The 21,941-nt window shown below is 55.6% G+C and overlaps 2 protein-coding genes across 2 annotated transcripts; both read right to left on the reverse strand.

The window, feature by feature from the left end:
* Positions 1-573: 573 nt before the first annotated feature.
* Positions 574-1,009, reverse strand: LOC104558729 (gastrin/cholecystokinin-like peptide). The gene is made up of 2 exons (XM_010203428.2): positions 811-1,009; positions 574-698 (listed from the first exon to the last, which is right to left on the reverse strand). The coding sequence occupies exons 1-2, from the start codon at positions 1,007-1,009 to the stop codon at positions 574-576; spliced, it is 324 nt and encodes a 107-aa protein (XP_010201730.2).
* Positions 1,010-8,939: 7,930 nt separating this feature from the next.
* Positions 8,940-10,205, reverse strand: EIF1 (eukaryotic translation initiation factor 1). The gene is made up of 4 exons (XM_062018202.1): positions 10,028-10,205; positions 9,660-9,823; positions 9,445-9,546; positions 8,940-9,162 (listed from the first exon to the last, which is right to left on the reverse strand). The coding sequence occupies exons 1-4, from the start codon at positions 10,056-10,058 to the stop codon at positions 9,118-9,120; spliced, it is 342 nt and encodes a 113-aa protein (XP_061874186.1). The 5' UTR covers positions 10,059-10,205; the 3' UTR covers positions 8,940-9,117.
* Positions 10,206-21,941: the final 11,736 nt, after the last annotated feature.

A 21,941-nucleotide genomic window follows, 5' to 3' on the forward strand; every position in this document is an offset into this window, starting at 1 on the left:
GCCTGACCAGCCCCAGGGCCCACAGCCTTTCCTCAGCAGGAACATGCTCCAGTGCCCTGAGCATCTTGCTGGCCCTGTGCTGGCCTCTCTGCAGCACTTCCCTGTCCCTCTGCAGCTGGGGAGCCCACAACTGGCCCCAGGACTCCAGATGAGGCCTCAGCACATGTGGCAGAGCAGAGCAAAGGGGAGCAGAAGCTCCCTGGCCCTGCTGCTGGATCCACACTCTGCTGGATGCCCCCAGGCTGCCATTGGCTTCTTGCCCACAAGGGCATGGTGCTGGCTCATGGTCAGTTGATTCTCCCCCAGCAGTGCCAGGTCTGTCTCCTGGAGCTGCTCTCCAGCAGGTCACCCCCAGCCTGTGCTGCTGCAGGGGCTTGTTCCTCCCCAGCTGCAGGACTCTGCCCTTGTCCTTGTTGTACCTCATGAGGTTTCTCTACCCAAATTGCCCCTTCTTGCCCCTCCCCACTCCCAGCAAAGACACGAGCAGCAGCAGCCATAGTGTCAAAGCTTTATTGCAGGATGAGACACGGGCTGAGGGCGCTGGGGCCTGTTGCAGCTCAGCTATCACAGCAGCTACACGGCATCAGCAGAGTCCTCAGTGCTGCGGCGGCCGAAGTCCATCCAGTCGGGGTAGTAGTGGTCGTGCAGCGCCTCCATCCCCTTGTCCCCATGCATGTAGCCCTTGAGGTCTCTCAGCTCTGTCGAGGCAAAGGCAGCAGTCAGAGCCGTGCTCAGCCAGGGGCTGGCACTGGGCAGCCGACTGTGCCCCGAGGAGCCCCTGAGGGCTTCCCACCCCACACATCCCGCTACCTGCGAGGACGTGGGGCAGGAAGCGGGAGATGAGGTGCTTCTGCTCCTGGGACAGGGACTCAGGCCAGTCCCGCCGGGCCAGGCTGCCGGGGGGCTGGTGCAGGTCTCCCCCAGCGTCTGGTGTCTCTGCCGCGGGCCGGCACAGGCAGGGGATGGCGACGAGGGCGAGGATGAGGCCTACACACACCTTCACCTTCATGGCTGTGGAGAGACTGAGCAGGGAAAGGGGGCAGAGAGGCTGCAGCCACCGAATTGGCATGAGGGGTGACCCGTGCAGGGAGAGGGGTGCTGCTCCCCAGGGCACGGGCAGTTCATGAGGCCCTTTTGTCCCTCCCAGCAGATCCCCAAGTCCCCTCCATCCCTCCCATCTCATCCTCAAGTCTTCTCCATCCCCCTGTCCTGTCTGGTGTCCAGTTCCCCTAGAATAATTACAATTATCATCTCAAATTGGAAGGGACCCAAAAGGATCATCGAGTCCAACTCCCTGCTCCTTGCAGGACTACCCAATACTGAATCATACCACTAAGAACACTGCTGGTTTCTCCCTCCTGAAATGTTGTTTTCATGAGCTATGCTCCTCCTGTGTGCATCTCTCTCATGTTTTAGTTGTACCTTTGTGGTATTTGCTTTCAGGTTTTGAGCAGAGGAGGTCGTGATTGGCAGGATGTGAAATAGTACAGTAACACGTAGTCAGGGATGTCAGTTGTTCTTAAGAACGTCTGCGTTCAGCAGAAGGAGAATAAAACCCTTTATGGGAAGAAGAGATTTCAGTACAAGTGGTGAGAAAAAGACTGTGAATCAGAGGGATCTCAGCCAGCTTGAGAGTGGGCACAGAGGAACGTCATGAGGTTTAACAAGGGAAAGGCAGAGTCCTGCAGCTGGGGAGGAACAAGCCCCTGCAGCAGCACAGGCTGGGGGTGACCTGCTGGAGGGCAGCTCCAGGAGACAGACCTGGCACTGCTGGGGGAGAATCAACTGCCCATGAGCAGCAACGTGGCCTCGTAGGCAAGAAGCCAATGGCAGCCTGGGGGCATCCAGCAGAGTGTGGGCAGCAGGGCCAGGGAGCTTCTGCTCCCCTTTGCTCTGCTCTGCCACATGTGCTGAGGCCTCATCTGGAGTCCTGGGGCCAGTTGTGGGCTCCCCAGCTGCAGAGGGACAGGGAAGTGCTGGAGAGAGGCCAGTGCAGGGCCAGCAAGATGCTCAGGGCACTGGAGCATGTTCCTGCTGAGGAAAGGCTGTGGGCCCTGGGGCTGTTTAGTCTGGAGAAGGCTGAGAGGAGATCTCATTAACACTTAGAAGTATTTAAAAGGTGGATATCAATACTTTGTTTCTGTTATAGCCAGTGGCAGGACAAGTGATAATGGACAAGAGCTGGAACACAAAAGGTTCCACTTAAACATAAGGAAAAACTCTTTCAGTGTTTCAGTGAGGGAGCCCTGACCCAGGCTGCCCAGGGAGGGTGTGAAGGCTCCTTCTCTGGAAGTCTTCAAGACCCTCCTGGACACGTTCCTGTGTGACCTGATCTAAATGGACCTGTGTTAGCAATGGATTGGACTGGATGGTCTCCAAAAGGTCCCTTCCAACCCTCACCTTTCTGCGGAGCCAGTCCCTAGATCCTTTACTGACATCAACTCCTGGGAAGGGCAAACAGGCTGTAGGCTGCTGTCAGGATGCCTTCTGGCTTCACAACTGCAAGTGGGGAGCTGAAACTCCCAGACTAATCTACTGAGTCTCACGCTGGACACTATAGCACAACACAGCTCGGCTGGGTGTCTAACGTTTGTCATGCTGATAGCACTAAAAAGCACTTGGGGGCAGGGGAAAACCCACCTATGAGTGAGAAACATGGAGTAGTTAACATCATGGCAAAAACTATGGGGTTTGATTTTCAAAAATAACTAGGGAATGACAACGTGAAAAGGTGAGGAAGGGCTGTTTTGGAGCGTTCTGTGTCGTGAGGAAAAAGCAAGTTTAACCAGATTGAAAGAGGTAAAGAGAGAGGAGGGAGTGGTGGGCTCAGAGAGTCCATGGAAAGGGTTCCAGAGAGCCAGGAGGGGAAACGTGTGAGAAAATGGAACAGGAGGTATTTTGAATCGGGTTGAAAGAGATTCATTAAGACCACCAAGTCAGACCCCTTGTTCCTCCCAGGGCTGCCTAAACTTAATCCATAAGACTAAAAGCATTGTGCAGACACTTCTTGAACTCTTCAGAGGCACAGAGTGGTGTGCTTATCCCCAGGGCATGGCCAGTCCCCAGGGCCCCTCTGTCCCTCTTCCCCAGCAGGTCCCCAGGTCTCCTCTATCCCTTTTGTCTGCTCCCCAAGTCTTCTCTATCCCTCTTTCCCAGAAGGTCCCCAAGTCAACTCCATCTCTCATATGTTCCCTGAGTTGTCTCTATCCCTCCTTGCCAGTGAGTCCCCAAGTCTTCTCCATCCCTCTTTCCCACTGGGTCCTTAAGTCCCTTCCATCGCTCTCATCAGCTCCCCAAGCCTTCTCCACCCCTCTCTCCCAGTGGGTCCCCTCCAGCCTGTCCTTGTGACACCCCAGGAACTTACCTGTGTGCTCTGGGGCTCAGTGGCAGCTTGTCAGGCGCTGGCTCTGGGGCAGCCCTGGCTTGGTCTCAGTTTTAAAGGCACTGCTGTGGCTGCTCCACCCCAGGGTGGCTACGTGGGCACACGTGTGTGCTCGGACACATGGGCACAGACACACACCCCTTGGCCCGTGGATGTGTCTATGGCACATATCCAATGTATATATGAGGCAGCTGGTCTTGACTGTGTGCATGCAGAGTTGTGTCACTGTTTTATCTCTCCATACCTAGCTAATGGGTTGCAGTCATGTATTTTGTGCAGACACACCTATAAATCAGTGTGTACACACAGAGGTATGTGTGTGTATAGATGCATGTAGAATACACAGGTATAGAGATGTGTGTCTGTCTGTACATGCATGTAAACACCCATGTGCATAGAGTGCACACACAGATATACACTCCCCTTCAGCTTGGCAGATTTATATAGACACATATATACAGAGATGCACATATAGGTACTTGTATACATCTGTAGGCATGTTCAGATACAGTTATATATGGACATACATAAATATAAACATAAGTAGAGTTAGCTACAGGATAGTCAGCCTTGTTGCACAAAGGTATATAGAATAGTACAGCTGTTTATCTATCTGAACATACACACACACACACACACACACAAGCACATCTATACATATGTACCTATTCACCCATATACGTGTACACAGACATATAAATAGAGTCCTGTGTTGCACATACACATATATATCTATATATACACCTGCAGATATTCATGTAGACACATAGACATGTACATCTAGGACTGGCTAATACCACATATCTAAATAAACACCTAATTAACTGCATGCACAGCTTATACACACATATGTACAGCTATAGACACAGCAGCCCATGTGCACATCCAAGTTTGTGTATTCATGGAGCCTGTATGAAGTAATTGGCCATGGTTATGTACATGCATATGTAAATGAGTGTCTATATGTCTGTCTACACACTGCACACACACAGGGTGAGGGTGATGGGCTGAGGCTAATATGAGATTTAACAAGGCCAAGAGCCGAGTCCTGCACTTGGGTCACACCAAGCCCAGGCGACGCTCCAGGCTGGGGCAGAGGGGCTGGGAAGCTGCTGGAGGGAAAGGGCCTGGGGGTGTTGGTGCCAGCAACTGAATAGGAACCAGCAGCGTGCCCAGGTGGGCAAGAAGGCCAAGGGCATCCTGGATGGGATCAACAGTGGGGTGGCAGCAGGAGCAGGGCAGGGATTGTCCCCTGTGCTGGACCCTGGGGAGGCTGCAGCTCAAGGGCTGTGTTCAGCCTGACAGAGGGACACTGAGGGGCTTTGGGATCCCTCCAGGAATGGGGACTCCACCACCTCCCAGGGCAGTCTGTTCCAGTGCTTAATAACCCTCTTGGTAAAAAACTTCTTCCCAATGTCCCGTCTAAACCTCCCCTGGCACAAATTGAGCCCATTCCCTCTAACAGCTCCCTGTCAGGAGGCTGTAGCAAGGTGGGACTCAATCTCTTCTCCCAAGTAAAAAGCAACAGGACAAGAGGAAACAAGCTCAAGTTGCCCCAGGGGAGGTTGAGGTTGGAGCTGAGGCAGAACTGTTTCCCTGAGAGGGGTGTCAGCCCCTGTGCCAGGCTGCCCAGGGAGCTGGGGCAGTGCCCAGCCCTGGAGGGATCCCAATGCCGTGGAGCTGAGGTGCTGAGGGCTGTGGGGTAGTGGTGGGCTGGGCAGGGTGAGGGCAGGGCTGGGACTGCAGGAGCTTCAAGGGCTTTTCCAGACGAAATGATCCTATGATTTTATAACATATGGAGCACATGGCTCTTGCAGTAGAATATACTACAGGATACACACAGCAATAGTGATATTTTTATTATATATGTATTATTAGATTTTATAATAGTCCATGTATGCTAATAAATTATCTGCTGCTTTGTATAGGATCTAATAAAAGCAGATACAGAGTGTAACATTTCTGTACAATCTAAAAATATAATGTACATATTTGTGGTATACATAGTGCATCTTATGCATCTGTCTCAACACATATCTATACTCATATGTCTCTGTATGGCTATAGATATACAGCCACAGATACAGTGACATGTCCTCATCTATATTTATATAGATGGAGATTATATGGGGTAATTCACCTACACACACATATATCACAGAACTACAGAGTGGAGTGGGGCTGCAAGGGCCCTGCAGAGCTCACCCAGCCCAACCCCCTGTTAAAGCAGGTTCCCCTTGATCAGGGAGCACAGGAATGTGTCCAGGTGGGTTTGGAAACCTCCTGGGCAGGCTGGGCCAGGGCCCCTCACCTCAGCACCAGAGAAGATTCTCCATTTGTTTAAGTGGAACTGTTTGTGCTCCAGCTTTTGTCCATTATCCGTTGTCACTGGATACCACAGAAAAAAGTGTCACCCCATCCTCTTGACAAGCACCTTTTAAGTACTTCTAAGTGTTGATGAGCTCCCTCCTCAGCCTTCTCCAGACTAAACAGCCCCAGATCCCACAGCTTCCTCAGCAGGAAGATGCTCCAGTCCCCTGATCATCTCAGTGGCCCTGTGCTGGCCTCTCTCCAGCAGTTCCCTGTCCCTCTGCAGCTGGGGAGCCCAGAACTGGACACAGGACTCCAGATGAGAACTCATCAGATATGGCAGAGTAGAGGCTCATATATGTGTGGCTCGTTGCATGTATCTGTGGATGTGTGTAGACTACATGGGGCAATTGGCCCCAGTGGCACATGCATGTGAATACTCACACATATACATTCATATTGACACGTGTGTATGCACAGAGACATGCACTGAGGTAGCTACATAAGCTTTACTCTATCTATTACACACATACATACATTTCCTTAAATCTGTGTAGACACACTAATATCTACACAGCTACATCTATATGTGTGTGCATATACATATACACACCTGTAGATGCAAGTTTAAAGACACATGTGTATGTGTGTAGGCACATATGTTGTTACTAATTGACAATCTATAGGGCCTTTAGCCCTGTCTATATGTGTGTCACAGGGACCATAGAACCACAGAATCTTAAGGGTTAGAAGGGACCTGGAAAGCTCATCCAGTGCAACCCCCCTGCCAGAGTAGAACCACCTAGAGTAGGTCACACAGGAACTCATCCAACTGGGTTTGGAGTGTTTCCAGAGGAGACTCCACAGCCCATCTGGGCCCCAGGGTACTGTCCCTCCATCTGCCTGGGTTTGGTGGAGGACAGACGACACTGTTGGGAGTTGAGCCCTTTGACAGGACACACAACCCAGAGATCTCATTTCTTCAGCTCTGTTCTCTCTCAAAAAGCTTCGGGGTGTTGTGGAAGGGATGAGCACTGCTCTGTCTGTGCATGAGGACAGACCTTGGCTTCCTGACACCCACTCCAAGGCTCCATAATGCCCTGCGGCTGAGCAGGGTCTGCTTCAGCACCTTCACTCCCATCTGCCATCCCCAGCCTTTTCTTTCAATATCGACAGTTCCTCCTGCCTGTATTTACCCTCATCTTGTATTGGTAGAGAACATTTGTGTCCCTCCATCGATAAAGCCCGTGTGACGTGCCATGGAGCGGGTGCAGCTCGCTGCCATCCCACACGCTCATGGAGCCGTGTCAGCGCTCCCCAAACAAACTCAAAACAAATGGGCTTTCAATGGGAGGAAAGCGGCAGCACCAGCACCCCCTGTGCTCTGTGGACATCGATTGCTTGCTCTAAGCAGCGATTTTCTACAAGGAACAAACAAATCAGTTTGCAATTTCTGGCTTTTAATGGCCCAATCGGGGACAAATGATCCGTCAGGGTGATGGGGACACCGCGGATGCTTCCTCCGGCGCAACGGGCTCGGTGGGCGCTTGATGCAGGTTTGCAGCCTGGCCCGTGAGCCTGACTGCTGGCACGGGACAGCTGGAGGCTGCAGCATCCCTCACCTCTGCCCAGCCTGGCCTGGCTCTCCCAGCCCAGCCTAGGCCGAAGCGGTGCCTCCCTCTTGTGTCTGAAGGGCTGCGAGCAGCCTGGCAGAGCCCAGCGGGGAGAAACGCCTGGGTGGATGCTCAGAAAGGCCAGGTTTTGGAGCAGAAGCAGCCTGGAGGTTTCTCTGGGTTGGGCTGCAGGCATGTGCACACACCCCACCACGTTGGTGCTGAGCACCACCTGCACTCTTGAGGTCCTGGCCCCCCTCAGCACACTCACTGCTCCCTCACGTTAATTGCTGTAATTTGGTTTCTGAGACAGAGCAAAGTCTCCCAGGAAAGTAAATGGCATTGAACTGTGTGCCCTTGGAAAAGGGGTGGGAAAAACAGGCAGAAGCCTTTCTCTTAAGAAGCTGCTGGGTGCTGCCCAGGGCACAGGGTGCCAGTCAGTCTACCCGAAACCCCCAGGCCCACACTGTGGATAGGTTCAGCCTCCCCAAGGAGGGAAACTCGGTGCCTTTCTGTACACTGACAACGTTTTACGAGTATGTTTCATGTTGCTTCTCTGCAGCAGGAATGTCCCAGCCCCTATAACCAGAGCTGCTCTACCTGACACTTTGTTCTTGGTTTTTTGCAGGGCTTGTAAGCTCAGATAGGAAAAGACCCCTCAGCCCACACCAGGCCTGCGGCAGAGCCTGGACACAGGTGACAGCAGCCACTCCTCCTCACCAGAATGGTTATTCTCTGGAAGAAGCAGAAGGGTTGAGTGTGCTGGCTAGGCTGAGAGGAAGTCAACAAGCTCAAGGTTAAGGAACTTGAAACCCATGGAGATGGCAACATCCAGTCACTCAGAGGCCATTTCACCTCAGGGAGCAGAGAGAGAGCACTGAGGGTGCTCTTCTCCTTCCCAGTGGGTCACAGGGCAAAACGCTCCTGTTGGGTCCCAAAGCACTCACCTCAGTGCTGTTCCCACCCCCAGGGAAGCCCCCTAGGCTCCTACTCCCGCAGCACTGCTCATAAAAAGCACATCATTTCAGCCCCAGGAAGCAACTGGATCCACCAAGCAAATGCTTTTAAAAACCATTTTTATTTAAATAAAGACTTTAAATACATTACAGAAAACATAAAAAAATGAAACCAAAACTCCATTACTTCACAGGGCATTAGGCAGCAGCTGCTAGTTACACATAAGCTCTGCAGCTCTATCTACAATGACACTCGTTAACATTAGTCCAAAACTGATCCCTTGTCAAAAGTTTAACCCAAAGGTAAGGGCTCGATCCAGCATGCTCAGCCCAAGGTCTCGGGGTTTGTCAGGGACCAGCACCCGACAGCAGGAGACATCCAGCCTTGAAGCTACCCTTTAGTTAGGGCTCTAGTTGAGAGTCAGGCTCCCCCAAATCCCTCTGCCCCCAGGAGCCAACAGTGCCTGGGGTGCAGGTGCCATCCCCCCCAGGGCTGTGCCAGGGTCCCGCACCAGGGTGTCACCGTCTGCTGGACTGAGGAGCCATCCGAGCTGTCTCTGCACTGATGGGCCGAGTCTCCTGGCTCAACTTGGAACATCTGTTTACTTTTAGTTTCAGGCTGGACGGTGGCATAACGGCCTGATTTACCTCTGGTAAATGAGGGACAGCAAGACGAGATTGCATGGGCTCTTTGTCAGTTTATTACATCACTGAATTACACTAGTCCAGACTGAACAGTGGACCCAAGATCGTTACATTACACAAACCAGCTGGTTTTAAACTTATGACAAGGGACAGATGGGAATTTCATGGTAAGGAAATCTTCTTGCATAAAGCTTCAGTGAGCCACAGGCACTTAAAACCCGTGGACTTTCAGCTGGTCGTCTTTAGCCAGTCCAATCTGCAAGAAAGAAAATGCACTTTACAGGACCCCAAAGCAGAGAGGCCTCTGCATCCATCCAACACTGCAGACCTGACAAATTCCTGCTCCCCCCTAAAGCATGGGATGAAGATTAGAGTGCAGCTGCAAAACTGAGAGAGCTTCCTCCATCAGCCTGCTCTTCAAGGAAATGGGAACCCATGCAACTATTAACACAGACACTCAGTTTGGTTGTTTTAATGTGTTTTGGTGTTATATCTGTTGAGCTGCATGATTAGTTAGTGTGTACAGAGGATACCCTACCTCTACGAGGAACTGGCATATGTTCTTGCGCTGGTCACCTTGCAACTGAATCACTTCTCCATACTCCGGGTGCTCGATTACAGTACCATTGCAGGCAAATTTCTACAACAGGCAAGAACAGGAACCTCAGCACGATGTCAGTTGCTCCCAGAGGGTGACGCAGCCCCCTCTGGGTGAGCGGCACAACCCAACCCGCCCGCGCCCACCTCCCTCACCTTTTTGAAGGCCTTCACCAGTTTCTTTTTATCGTAATCATCCGCGATACCCTGAACTGTGGTGAGGGTCTTCCTGCCGTTCCGCTGCTGGATCCTTATATGGATGTAGTCCTCAGTGCCGGCAGGGAGCAGGTCATCACCCTTACTTGCATCAGCAAAGGGGTCTGAGGAGACCGTCCGTCAGTCCCGGCCCGTTCCGCCCCCCTCCGTCCCTCCCCCTTCCTTCCCTCCGCCCCTTCCCCCTCGGCTGACGCAACCGGCCCCGGGAATAGCAACTGCGCCACGGGGCGGGGCCCACAGGCCGCTCCCCCCCTCCCCGGCCCGGCCCAGCCCCGGCCCCGGCCCCGCCGCCGCACAAAGAGCCTCACCAAAGGGTTGGAGGTTCTGGATAGCGGACATACGATACGCTTCCCTTCCCTCGGTGGAGGCGGCGGCGGCGGAGGCGGCGGAGGAGGAGGCGGCGGCGAAAGCGGCAGCGGCGGGAGCGGCTCTCGGCGGTGGATGCTCTCTCAGCGGCGGCTCCAGACGCTGTCAGGGGGGCGGGACTGGCGCCGCTCGCTTATATACCGCCCTTGCGTGACGTCATCACGCACGAAAAGAGAGGGCGGCGATTGGCTGACCGGCGAGGGACGTCACTCCGCACGGGCGACCGCGGCCTCGCCCCGGCTGGCGCGAGGAGAGCCGTGCGCATGCGCGGTGGCGGCGTTGCGCGGCGGGGGGGGGAGGGGGCCGGCCTCGCGCGGGGCGGCGCGTGCGCAGTGCGGCGCGGGGCCGCCTCGTGCCCGCGCCTGAGGGGACCCCGAACCGGGACCCCGAACCGCGACCCCGGACCCCGACCCCGAACCCCCCCACCAATCCCCCTCCGCCCGCCCTGAACCCGCGGCGGCCCGGCCGGGCTGTGGGCCCGTGCCGGCGGAGCCCCGACCTGCGGCCTGCCCCGCGCTGCGTGACGCGAGCCCGGGGGCTGGGCAGCGCGGCGGGGCCCGAGGCGGGCGGGACGGGACCCCCGAGGCCACGCGGTGCCCAGGCGCCCTCGTGTCCAGCCCTGCAGACCATGGCCTCCGCCTGCAGCAGCCTCCGGAGGGATGCGGGAGCCGCTACAGCGAGACGCGGCTCGGCTGGCCGTGTTTCTGCAGCCCGGGGCTGCTGGAAGGGGCTGCACGGAGGCGCCCGTGGGTGCAGGACGCGACTCGCTGGCCCGTGACTTGTGGCGGGGGTCGGGTTTCCGCTTGGCGGGTGACTGTTCCTCTCCCGGTGATCGCAGCAGGCAGGAATCCCGGCGCTGTGGGCCAGAGGTGACCCTGCTGTATCCCGGTCCCGCTCGTCTTGCAGCCAGCTTTGGCCTTACTGGGCCCAGCATACACCCTTTTACCTGCTTTGTGCTTTTGAGGATGGCTTCTCTACAAGATTCAGCACGAGAAGGCTCACACCCTGATGCTCTTATATCAGCACTGGTATGACCAGGGCAAGGGATTGTCCCCCTGTGCTGGACCCTGAGGAGGCTGCAGCTCCAGGGCTGTGCTCAGTGCTGGGCCCCTCACTCACTGCCACAGGGACACTGAGGGGCTGCAGCGTGGCCAGAGCCGGGCACTGAGCTGGGGAAGGGGCTGGAGCACAAGGGTGCTGGGGAGGGGCTGAGGGAATGGAGGTGTTGAGGCTGGAGGAGGCTGAGGGGAGACAGGAGCACTCCCTGCAACTCCCTGAAAGGGGGCTGTAGCAAGGGTAAGGGTCTTTTTTTCTCCCAGGTGGCAAGACAAAAGGAAACTGCCCCATGTTACACCAAGAGAGATGCAGATCGGAGCTGAGGCAGAACTTTTTCCCTGAGAGGGTTGTCAGGCCCTGTGCTGGAGGAGTCCCCATCCCTGGAGGGATCCCAAAGCCGTGGAGCTGAGGTGCTGAGGGCCGTGGGTTAGTGGTGGGCTGGGCAGGGTGAGAACGAAGCTGGGACTCCAGGAGCTTCAAGTTCTTTTCCAACTGAAACGATTCTATGACTCAGAGTGGAGAACTCAGCTGTCTTGCCTGTATATTTGTCACTCAGCTATCACGACGATGCCAATCACACTTGAAGCAAGCAGAGAGACGTGCAGTTTGAGATCAGGCTTCTGTACTCGTTTTCCAAGGCTGGTTGGCAGGGAGAGACTCATAGGACACCAGGATGCTGCAGAGCACGATGTTCTTGAGAGGGGGCCTGGGGGCTCTTTGATGCCAAAGGGAAACACTCCAGGTATCGCCCACATCTGCTAGAAAAGGGAGTGTTTTTCTCCTTAAACCTGTGAAACAAGTCCCCTTGCATTTCAACTCAGGCAGTCAGACCTTGGCAAGCTCCAGCTCTCCTTGCAGGGTGAACTTGGTTCCTCTCTGCTGTCTGTCCTGAGTGGCTGGTGTGGTGTAGCTGCTGTCAGCTCATCGCCTCTCTGCTTTGCTTCTGATGGCCTGGCTGGGTCAGGACAGCCCAGGGACCTTGGTCACAGCATCTGTGGAAAGGGCAGGCTCAGGCCCTCTGTAATGTGCTGAGACAAAGGTGTTTTCAGGAGTCGGGCTCAGCAGAGCCATGAGCCCAGATGTGACCACGTCAGCTGCTGTTTCACAGCCTGTGCTGCCTGAGAGCTCTGGGTCTGCTGGGCAAAGCCTCAGGTCGCTGCTCAGGGTTAGCTGGTGACCTCAGCTCTATTCCTTGCCTCGAAGCTCCATGGATGGAGATGCAACTAAATGTACTTCAAAACCAGACGTGTTTTGTCCCTGCTTCTATGTCCTAATTTGGAGACCAGGAGCTTGGGTTTCAGTCTTCATAATGAGCTGCAAAAGACAGGCAATTCCTTGCTTTCTTGGTGCCTCCTGCGTGGCTAAAAACCCCTCACAAACCCACGAGCGTCTGCCAGCACTGGCTCTGCACCATGTGGAGCGGGGGCTGCTGGCAGATGAACACCACATCCAGCAAAAAAAGGATGGATTACACATTCTAAAAATACACCCAAACCCCAGATATGAAGCACAGTGAAACTCCTACGCGATGAATGGGGTCAGAACCCTCAGGGAGTTGGTTAGCACTGCATATGGAGTGGGAATATTGCCCCCAGGGAGCTGAGAGTCTGTCACACTGCATCTGTTGGGCTGTGGATGGTTTATCCTGGAGCTTATCAGCTCCTTTTGGGTCTCCTGCGGCCTCAGCTCTCCCTGTGTAGGTGTTCCTGCCCGGCTTTGGGAGCCAGCTCTGAAATAGTGTGTGTTTTTGACAGGTTATTGGCATCTGGGTGTGCTGCCATCTGTGTAACCTGGCAGCCCTTATGTGGCTTTGACGTTGCATCAGTCTTGGATGGGGGGAGGTTTGAAGATAAAGGCAAATTGTTTATCTTGCGCTAGGTAGAAGGAATAATCTGCCTTGCTGTATTTCGGTGTCTCTCTGGTGTTTCTGAAGCATCTGTCCCTTTGTGTGTGGCACATCAGCTGGAGAACTGGCTTAAGTTTCCATCAAAATGTGAATTTGCTCAAAACCCCCATCATGAACAAGCAGATGGCTCTTCTCTTTTCCTGATCACATTTTCCTTCTCTCCCAGAAAAGGAATCATGTCTAGCAGCCTCATGGCTATGTACCCAGACAGCAGAGAAGCAATCAGCCATTTACCCAGCATCTTGCTGCTGGAGACATTTCAAAGCCCTTACCACAGCAAAGGGACTGTTTATTCGATGCCAAACACTCCAACAGAGTCATTGGTACACTCTGCCTTATGTCTGCTCACATGCAGGCTGGTCCCACAGCTGAGCCAGGGTGCCCAGGATGCCCCAGAGAGTGCATTTATCAATGTTGCTGCAGATTCAGGGTGTCCTGGTTTGTGTCCTTCCCACTGGACCCCCAGAGCCTTCGGTAAAAAGAGGGGAGTGTGTGTCAGGCACCAGAGATAACCCCACTGCTGGTGATGAGCTGAATGCTATTGGGGAAATGTTAACATCAGTTTTTCATCCTTCAGAGCAGACACCTGCAGTCTCGAGTGGCTTCAGCTGGGCACTCAGTGCAGGGCTGAGCCCCTTGCACCCTCCTCACCTTTGTCCATCTTTGTGTGCTCGTTCCCGACCTGCTCCTGCCTCTCTGCCTGCCCGAGGAGGTTCCTCCTGCCAGGGAGGCGTTTGTCCCGGGCTCCCCACGAGGTGGCAATGCTGATCTCCTTTGCAAGAGCATCTCTCGGCAGGTAGCACCGAGTTGCTGCAGTTTCTCCCATGTCCAGCACCTGGCAAATAACCATCTCCCTCTGTCCTCTCCAGGCTGACTGCTGGCTCTGTGCACAGGACAGTGCCCATGCGTGGGGCCATGGCAGTGTCGAGCTGCCAGGTTGGTTTTAGGATCAGCAGGAGGAGCAGAGTGGGCCCAGAGCAGTCTTGTTATTGTTCCTCAATCAAAGGCTGGGCTTTGCAGTCCTGCTTTGGGCTGGAGGTGGCTTCTGGAAACCATCTTGGCAGTGAGTGGTATGCAGAAGGCTTCTGCAGCAAGGGAATGCACTGATGGTGAGGTCAGGGGCTGCCCAGCATCAGTGCTCCTGCAAGACCCATGGATTCCAGGGCAAAATGCTCCCACGTGCACCTGCATGTGTGTGGCACGACAGGCCCAGGGGAGATGCAGCCAGATCCCCTGTGTGCGGGGCTCTGGGTGCTCTTGGCTGGCTCCTGCAAGTCTCTTCAGTCCTTCAGACTGTTTATTTCTGAGGTGGGTAGCTTTGGTGCCCCTCTGGTACATGTGGGAAGTGTACCAGAAAGGAAGGAATCATCCTGGCATCTTGCTTTACTGCTTCTTCCTCAGCTCAGAAATGCCCTCTGGGCTGGGACATTCCTAGAAACCAGCTTTTCTCCTCCAACACCCTTCCTGCAGCCTCTGAGTGACTGCACAGACTTGGATTAAGGATGAGCTGGGTTTCTGATGCACAGTATTTGGTGCCATTAATCAGCAAAGGCAGCAGTGCCAGATGTGAGCCCTGGTGATTAACCTGCTCCTGGAAAGAGCTGAGGCATGGCCAGGGGTGAGCCCAGCTACAGGGACAGAGCCAGTGCAGGGAATCCAAAACTGTTTTCTCAAGTACCACGTTCCCATTTCTTACACAGTTATTCCCAGGTGTCCCATTCACATCCCAAACCCTGGAAGGCTTTAGTTAGTGAGGAAGTGACCTGATCTCTGCCCAGCTGAGATTGGGGCCACAGCCTGCAGGAATGCCCCATGTGATACTCATCTGCCAGTGCACCTGGGATGGAGGCACAAGACATGCTGTAGTGCAGACATTCACGGGAGGGTTTCCAACACATCCTCCTCAATGCTGCAGCGTGTCCTCACACAGCTCCCTCCCCTGCAATGACCTTTCTAATGCACATCCCGATTCCTGTCTAACCCAGTAATCTCCAGCCACTAATTTGGCTCCTGGTGTATTACCATCACTGCTTTCTGATGGTGTTCTACAGAATCACAGGATGGTGGAGGTTGTAAGGGCCCTCTAGAGCTCCTCCAGCCCAGCCCCCTGCTAAAGCAGGTTCCCCTCCATCAGGGGGCACAGGAACGTGTCCAGGTGGGTTTGGAAACCTGAGAAGGAGCCTCCACACCCTCCCTGGGCAGCCTGGGCCAGGGCTCCCTCACCTCAGCACCAAAGGAGTTTCTCCTTGTGTTAAATGGAACTGTTTGTGTTCCAGACTCTGCTCGTTACCCCTTGTGCTGTCACTGGCCACCACACAACAAAGACTGGCGCCATCTTGACACCCATCCTTTAGGGATTTATCAGCATTGACAGGCTCCTCTCTCATCCTTCTCTTCTCCAGGCTGAACAGCCCCAGGGCCTCCTCACAGAGATGCTCCAGCCCCCTCAGCTGCTTGGCAGCCATGCTCTGACTCTCATCCTCCCTCCCACTGCTCAGCTGCCCTGTTCCCTGGCAGGGCCCTTCCTCCCCGCTGCTCAGACCCAGCACTGCCTGTGACTCCTCTCCTCTCCGCGAGGTGCCAGGAGAGCTCTAAGCACCGGGCTCAGCCCAGCCCAGCCCAGCCACGCTGCTGGGGCTGGGAGCCGGCACATCACAGCCCTGCTCAGCTTGTCCCTGCCTGCACTTATGCACAAGCACCGAGTGTGAGGCAGCATTCCCCAGCTGCGGGGAAAGTGGCCGACCTCAGACATCACTCTGCCTGCAGGGTGGGCGCTGGGGAGCCTGAGTGGGGTCGGGGATGCTGCCCGAGCTGCTCTGTCCCTCCAGATTTGGTCCCAGCCTCTGTGTGTGAGTGCAGAGGTAACTGGGGGTGTTGTCCAGGGAGGCTTGCCCAGGGGGTAGGGGCTCCCTTGGGTTCCCTGCAGAGAAGGGGAGCTGCACCCTCCACTGCAGCCCTGGGCAGTCAGGATGAATCAGAATGATCAGAATCACAGAATCATTTTGGTTGGAAAAGCACTTGAAGCTCCTGGAGTCCCAGTTTCGTTCTCACCCTGCCCAGCCCAGCACTAACCCCTGGCCCTCAGCACCTCAGCCCCATGGCTTTGGGGTCCCTCCAGGGCTGGGCACTCCCCCAGCTCCCTGGGCAGCCTGGCACAGGGCTGACACCCCTCTCAGGGAAACAGTTCTGCCTCAGCTCCAATCTCAACCTCTCCTGGCACAACTTGAGCCTGTTTCCTTCTGTCTTTATTAATTACTGGGGAGATGAGACTAACTCTCACCTCACTCCAGCCTCCTGTTGGGGAGTTGCAGAGATTGATCATGTCTCCCCTCAGCCTCCTCTTCTCCAGGCTATGAGGCCTGTCCTGCACCCATGAGGATTCTTCCTGACTGAGGCTGAGGCCCCTGTGCACCTTGTCAGGGTCACTAGGCCTGACAGCCCCTCTCCTGGGGACTCGTCACCAGCCTGGAGTGAACCTGACACAGCATCAGCGATCTCAGGGGCTGGAAAGGTGGGAACAGCTCCCATGTCCTTCACCCTGTTTGCTGTGGTGCCCAGCTCTCAGCATGCTGGCAGTCTGTCCATCTCTCCAGCCTTGGGGACGGCAGGAGGTTTGCACCAAAGCAGATATTGTCTTAAGGCTGGGTTGTTCCTGAGCTGGGCAGACCCTGCCAGGGCTTCCTCACCCTCCCAGCGGCTCTGGGGGTGGCTGGTGAAGAGCAGAGCTGCTGCTCTGAGACATGGTGACCCCTGTGTGTTGACCACACTGTACCCAGCAACATCTCTGGGTATCCCATGGTTACTCCCCTCCTCTTAGTGACAGGGGGCATGTCCAAATGGTTTTCTACAGTGGAATGGCTCAGATCAGACTGCAGTGGCAGAGACAAGGAGAGCCACAACAGGTTTTTGCAGTCTTTCCTTGAGGGAGGAGGGAGCGTGGTGCTGCTGGTCCCAGGCACGGCCCATGCTGGGCTGACTCAGAGCCTCGGCATCGGGCTGGGCTGGGGTTGGGAGGGGGGATTGTCCTTGCACAGCAGCTCTGTGTGTCAGCACCAGCACGGCCTGTTTACACACGCCAGCAAACGTGCTCTTGCCAGGCACGTCCTGCTTTTCTGCAGTTTGGCACACCTGGGCCATGCTGTTGGGACACAGAGCTCTGGGATGTGCCCTGGGAAGGAAGGGACAGAGGTGATGGTGGGCTCAGCTCCCACCCTCACTGCAGTGGGGCTGGTCAGCACGGCAGAGGAGCAGCCTGGGACACAGGGGTCCGGCCCTGGGTGTGACTCAGCACCCGCTGCAGCTGCCCTGTGCATTCAGCTGGCAGGGGGAAACGTGGCAGCCCTGCCTTACAGCCCCCCTGCTCTGGTCTTCCCACTCTGTTGAGCCAGGAAGCTTCACCCAAGCCCCGAGGGACCTCCTTGCTCCACGCCAAGGAGAGAATTTGGCCCATGGAGTGGCTCTGGGAAGGGCCTTTGCTTAAGTCTTGTGAGCCAAGCACGTCCTTGCTGAGCTGGGCTCCTGCCATCTGGGACCTCACTCACCGCTGCCACCAGCACCAGCACTGGGCATGTCTCTGGACACAAAATAGCCCAGGTGGGGCCTGTTCTGGAACCTGGGCATGGGGATACCCTGAATGTACTGGTAAGAGCAGTGAGACCTTCCATTGGCCCCATGCTGCCAGTGCTGCCTTGCACAACAGGGATCAAAGCTGAGTGCAGCATGGCAAGGGCAGAGGGGAAGGGCCTTGCTGTCCAGCTCTCCCCCTGTGTCTGTGGGGCTCCAGGGCCCCTTCCCTCCTCCCAGCATTGTTACCTGCTTTGCCCTGCCCCGTGCATCAGCCCAGGCTGGAGGGGTTACCCCCTCCTGCTTCTGCCAAGAGACGAACCGGCCCTGCTGAGCTACCAACCTGGCTTGTAAACAGCTCAGGCAGCAACAGAGTTGGGCAAAGAACCTCATGAGGTTCAACAAGGACAAATGCAGAGTCCTGCACCTGGAGAGGAATAAACCCCTGCACCAGGACAGGCTGGGAGTGACCTGCTGGAGAGCAGCTCCAGGAGACAGACCTGGCACTGCTGGGTGATAATAAACTGACCATGAGCCAGCACCGTGCCCTCGTGGGCAAGAAGCCAATGGCAGCCTGGGGGCCATCAAGAAGAGTGTGGGCAGCAGGTGGAGGGAGGTTCTGCTCCCTCTCTGCTCTGCCATATCTGCTGAGGCCTCATCTGGAGTCCTGTGTCCAGTTCTGGGCTCCCCAGCTCCAGAGGGACAGGGAAGTGCTGGGGAGAGGCCAGCACAGGGCCACCAAGATGATCAGGGGACTGGAGCATCTCCCTGATGAGGAAAGGCTGTGGGACCTGGGGCTGTTTAGTCTGGAGGAGACTGAGGGGGGGATCTTGTTAATATTTATAAGGATATAAATAGTGGGTGTCAGGAGGCTGGGGCAGCACTTTTTTTCTGTTGTATCTATCAACAGGACAAGGGGTGATGGGCTGAAGTTGGAACACAAAAAGTTCGACTTAAACATAAGGAAAAACTCTTTCAGTGTTTCAGTGAGGGAGCCCTGGCCCAGGCTGCCCAGGGTGGATGTGTGGGTTCCTTCTCAGGAGGTTTCCAAACCCACCTGGACACGTTCCTGTGTGACTTGGTCTAGATGGGACCTGCTTAGCAGGGGGGTTGGACTGGATGAGCTCTGCAGGGCCCTTGCAGCCCCACCATTCTATGATTCTATGGTTCTATGAATATGAGAAATGGGGAGCACAAAGCAGACCCTGGCTCTCCCCTCTCTGCTGACTTGAGCAGATAGATTGGGCAGGTCAGGCCAGACGCCTTGGTCAGCATCTGCCTTGCTCCAGTTTGTGTTTCACTTACAAGGCAAAACCTGTGAGGCGTGTGAGCACATCCCCACGCAACTCCAGCCTCAGCTCTGCCCCTTCCCAGCCCCACGGCCAGGCACGCTCATCTCTGCCTACACACAACCCCCGAGGGCCAAACACTGGCTGCCGGCCAGGCCTCCTTTCCACAGGGCTGGCACAGCCCAGCCCTGGCCGCCCTGTCCCGGCACGATGCCCAGTGCTGCAGAGATTTGCCTCTTACAAAACACTTGGCTGCAGCACCCACCTTCCCAGCAGCACCCACTTTCCCAGCCAGGATGGAAGCTGACAGCAGGGAGGGTTGGCCATGCTCTGGGGTCCGGGTGCCCTGGCCTCCCAAAGCCCAGACCTGAATGGCACCGGGGATGGGAGAGCTTTGTGGGCACAGCCAGGCTGCAGAGAGCACAGGCTGCAGTGGCAGAGGGGCACTTGTGGGGATCCCAGGCCCAGGGGTGCCTGAGCCACTTCAGAGCATAATGGCTGTGAAGTCCAGAACCACACACTGCCGTGGCCTGCAGCTTCCTGGCCCTCCCTTGCCTGCCTGTGCTGCCCAGGGCTCTCCTGGCACCCCGAGGGTGCAGGAGCAGCGTTTAGCTTGTCCTGTGGTGCCAAGCAGTGCAGAGAGACTCAGGCCTGCCATCTTGGCAGCCAGCATGTGTTGGCCTGGCAGGGGGGACTGGAAAGCCTTGGCAAGCTGTGCCTTGGGGGTCTAGCTAGAAAACAGCTCAACCACAGACCCTTCTCCTGGCTGTGTCAGGGAGCCAAGCACCCATCTGCCTGCAGACTTGCTGGGACTCACCCAGCAGCAGCACCGCAGAGATGACACCAGGGATGTGCCCTCCCTAATGGATCTTAAATCCACCCAGTTCCTCCTGCTAAGGAGGGGAGGGGTGTTTGCTGCAGCCCCTGAGGACCAGCATTGCTGTCACAGGGCAGCTGAGCCTCCATGTGCTTGAGCTTCCTGACAGACACTGTACTCACCCCGTGGCATGGGGCTTCCCTGGAAAACCAGGTCAAGATAGAGCCATTGCCTCTCTGCAAGTGGCTCTGCTGCAGATTTTGCTGTGCCTATGCCACAGGCTCAGCCTTGTGCTAACCGGGAGGCAGCCAGGCTGGTGTTGGGCAGGAAGGGCTGACAGACTGAGCAGGTTTTTGGGGTGCAGGGAAGCCCAGGGTCCATGAGCTGGGGCTGATGTTGGTCCTGAGGCCATGGCAGGTTCTTACCAGACTGGAGCTGCATTTGGGTTGGGTGAAACCCCATGGAGCTGAGGTTGAAGGTGGAGAAACTGCCCTGCTCCTCTGTAGAATCCCAGCATAGTGGGGGTTGGAAGGGACCTCCAGACCTCATCCAGTCCAACCCCCTGCTAAAGCAGGTTCCCCTCGATCAGAGAGCACAGGAACGTGTCCAGGTGGGTTTGGAAACCTCCTGAGAAGGAGCCTCCACACCCTCCCTGGGCAGCCTGGGCCAGGGCTCCCTCACCCTTCACAGTAAACAAGTTTTTCCTTATGTTTAAGTGGAACTTGTTGTGTTTCAGCTTGTGTCCATTAACCCTAGTCCTGTCACTGAAGACAACAGAAAAAAAGTGTAACCTCATCCTCTTGACCCTTTAAGTACTTTTGTTAATGAGGTTCACCTTTAGTCTTCACTTTTCTAGGCTAAACAGCCCCAGGTCCTGCAGCCTTTCCATCCCCTATCACATTCCTGTGCCAGGACAGACTCTCTCTGAATTTGTCTTTGCCTTTGCTCAGACAAGGGGTGATGGGATGAAGCTTGAACACGAAAAGTTCCATTTCAATGTAAGAAAAAACGTATTTCCCTGCAGAGGTGAGGGAGCCCTGGCCCAGGCTGCCCAGGGAGGGTGTGGAGGCTCCTTCTTGGGAGGTTTTCAAACCCACCTGGACACGTTCCTGTGTGACCTGATCTAGGTGGGACCTGCTTCTGCAGGGGAGTTGGACTGGATGAGCTCTAAAGGTCCCTTCCAACTCCGTCCATTCAGTGATTCTGTGATTCTATTACATGGTTCTATGACTCCTTAACCAGGCACACGAATAAATACCCCACTCAGCCTTCCCAGCTTGGGGGTTCTTTCTGAGCCCATCAGCCTCGCTGGAAGCAAACAGTCTGGAGGGGCTGCCGGAGCCCCCCGTGCTGCCGGGCCGTGGGTGGGTGGCAGGCGTGTCGTCCCGGCGTGGTTCCAGCTGCCGTGGCAGCACTGCGTGCCCTGGGCTGTGGCTGGCGAGGCTGGGGCCTGCCCAGGCGTTCCTGCCTCCCGCCTCAGCCGGGTGTTGCCGCCCCAGGGAGACGCCGCTGCTGCTGCTTTGCTGCCTAATAAGGAAACCACCCGCTCCCTCCTGCTTGCAAAACACCTTGGACTTGGTGCTGTGCTGACGTCGCCTGTTCCCAGCAGCTCCCTGGAGGTGGTTAAGGCCAAAATGGCCCCTGTTTACCCCTATCAGGATGCAGCCCCAGGACCCTGCAAGGACGATGCTCCAGCCCCCAGCAGCATTAGTCATGGGGGTCCAAGCAAGGGACACAGGGAGGGGATGCAGGCCCACACATGGAGTCCCTGGAGCCCTAGCCATGCTGCAGGACACAAAGGGCTTGCTGCCTGCATCTGTGCCACATGCCATGCTGGCCTGGCTGCTAAGAACCATCACCCTGGTCCTGCCAATTGTGGTGGTTTAGCCCTGGTTGAGTGCAAAGTGCCCACCAAGTCCTTCCTGGACACTCCTAACCTGGACAGGGGAGAGAGGAATACAACAAAAGGCATGAAAGTCGAGACAAGGACAGGGAGATCACTCAGCAAAACATGGGCAATCCAGACTCGACTTGGGGAGCACTGGTTTGGTTTGTTAACAACCAACCAAAACAGAGTAGGGAAATGAGAAGTAATACGAAAAACATCTTAAAACACCTCTCCCCACCTCTCCCTTCTTCCTGAGTTTCTGTCTCCTTGTCCCCAGCAGCACAGGGAGAATGAGGACTGTGGTCAGTTCATCATGTTGCTGCTTCCTCTCGGGAGC

Source organism: Colius striatus, chromosome Z (assembly GCF_028858725.1).
Source record: "Colius striatus isolate bColStr4 chromosome Z, bColStr4.1.hap1, whole genome shotgun sequence".
In the NCBI taxonomy this organism is placed as follows: domain Eukaryota; kingdom Metazoa; phylum Chordata; class Aves; order Coliiformes; family Coliidae; genus Colius; species Colius striatus.

Excerpts from the sequence above, each read along its gene's own strand:
- LOC104558729 (XM_010203428.2), bottom strand. The coding sequence starts at position 1,009 with ATGAAGGTGAAGGTGTGTGTAGGCCTCATCCTCGCCCTCGTCGCCATC. Across the intron at positions 699-810 it reads CCTGCCCCACGTCCTCGCAG|AGCTGAGAGACCTCAAGGGC; the intron begins GTAGCGGGATGT and ends TTGCCTCGACAG.
- EIF1 (XM_062018202.1), bottom strand. The coding sequence starts at position 10,058 with ATGTCCGCTATCCAGAACCTCCAACCCTTTG. Across the intron at positions 9,824-10,027 it reads CCAGAACCTCCAACCCTTTG|ACCCCTTTGCTGATGCAAGT; the intron begins GTGAGGCTCTTT and ends CGGTCTCCTCAG. Across the intron at positions 9,163-9,444 it reads TATGCCAGTTCCTCGTAGAG|ATTGGACTGGCTAAAGACGA; the intron begins GTAGGGTATCCT and ends TCTTTCTTGCAG.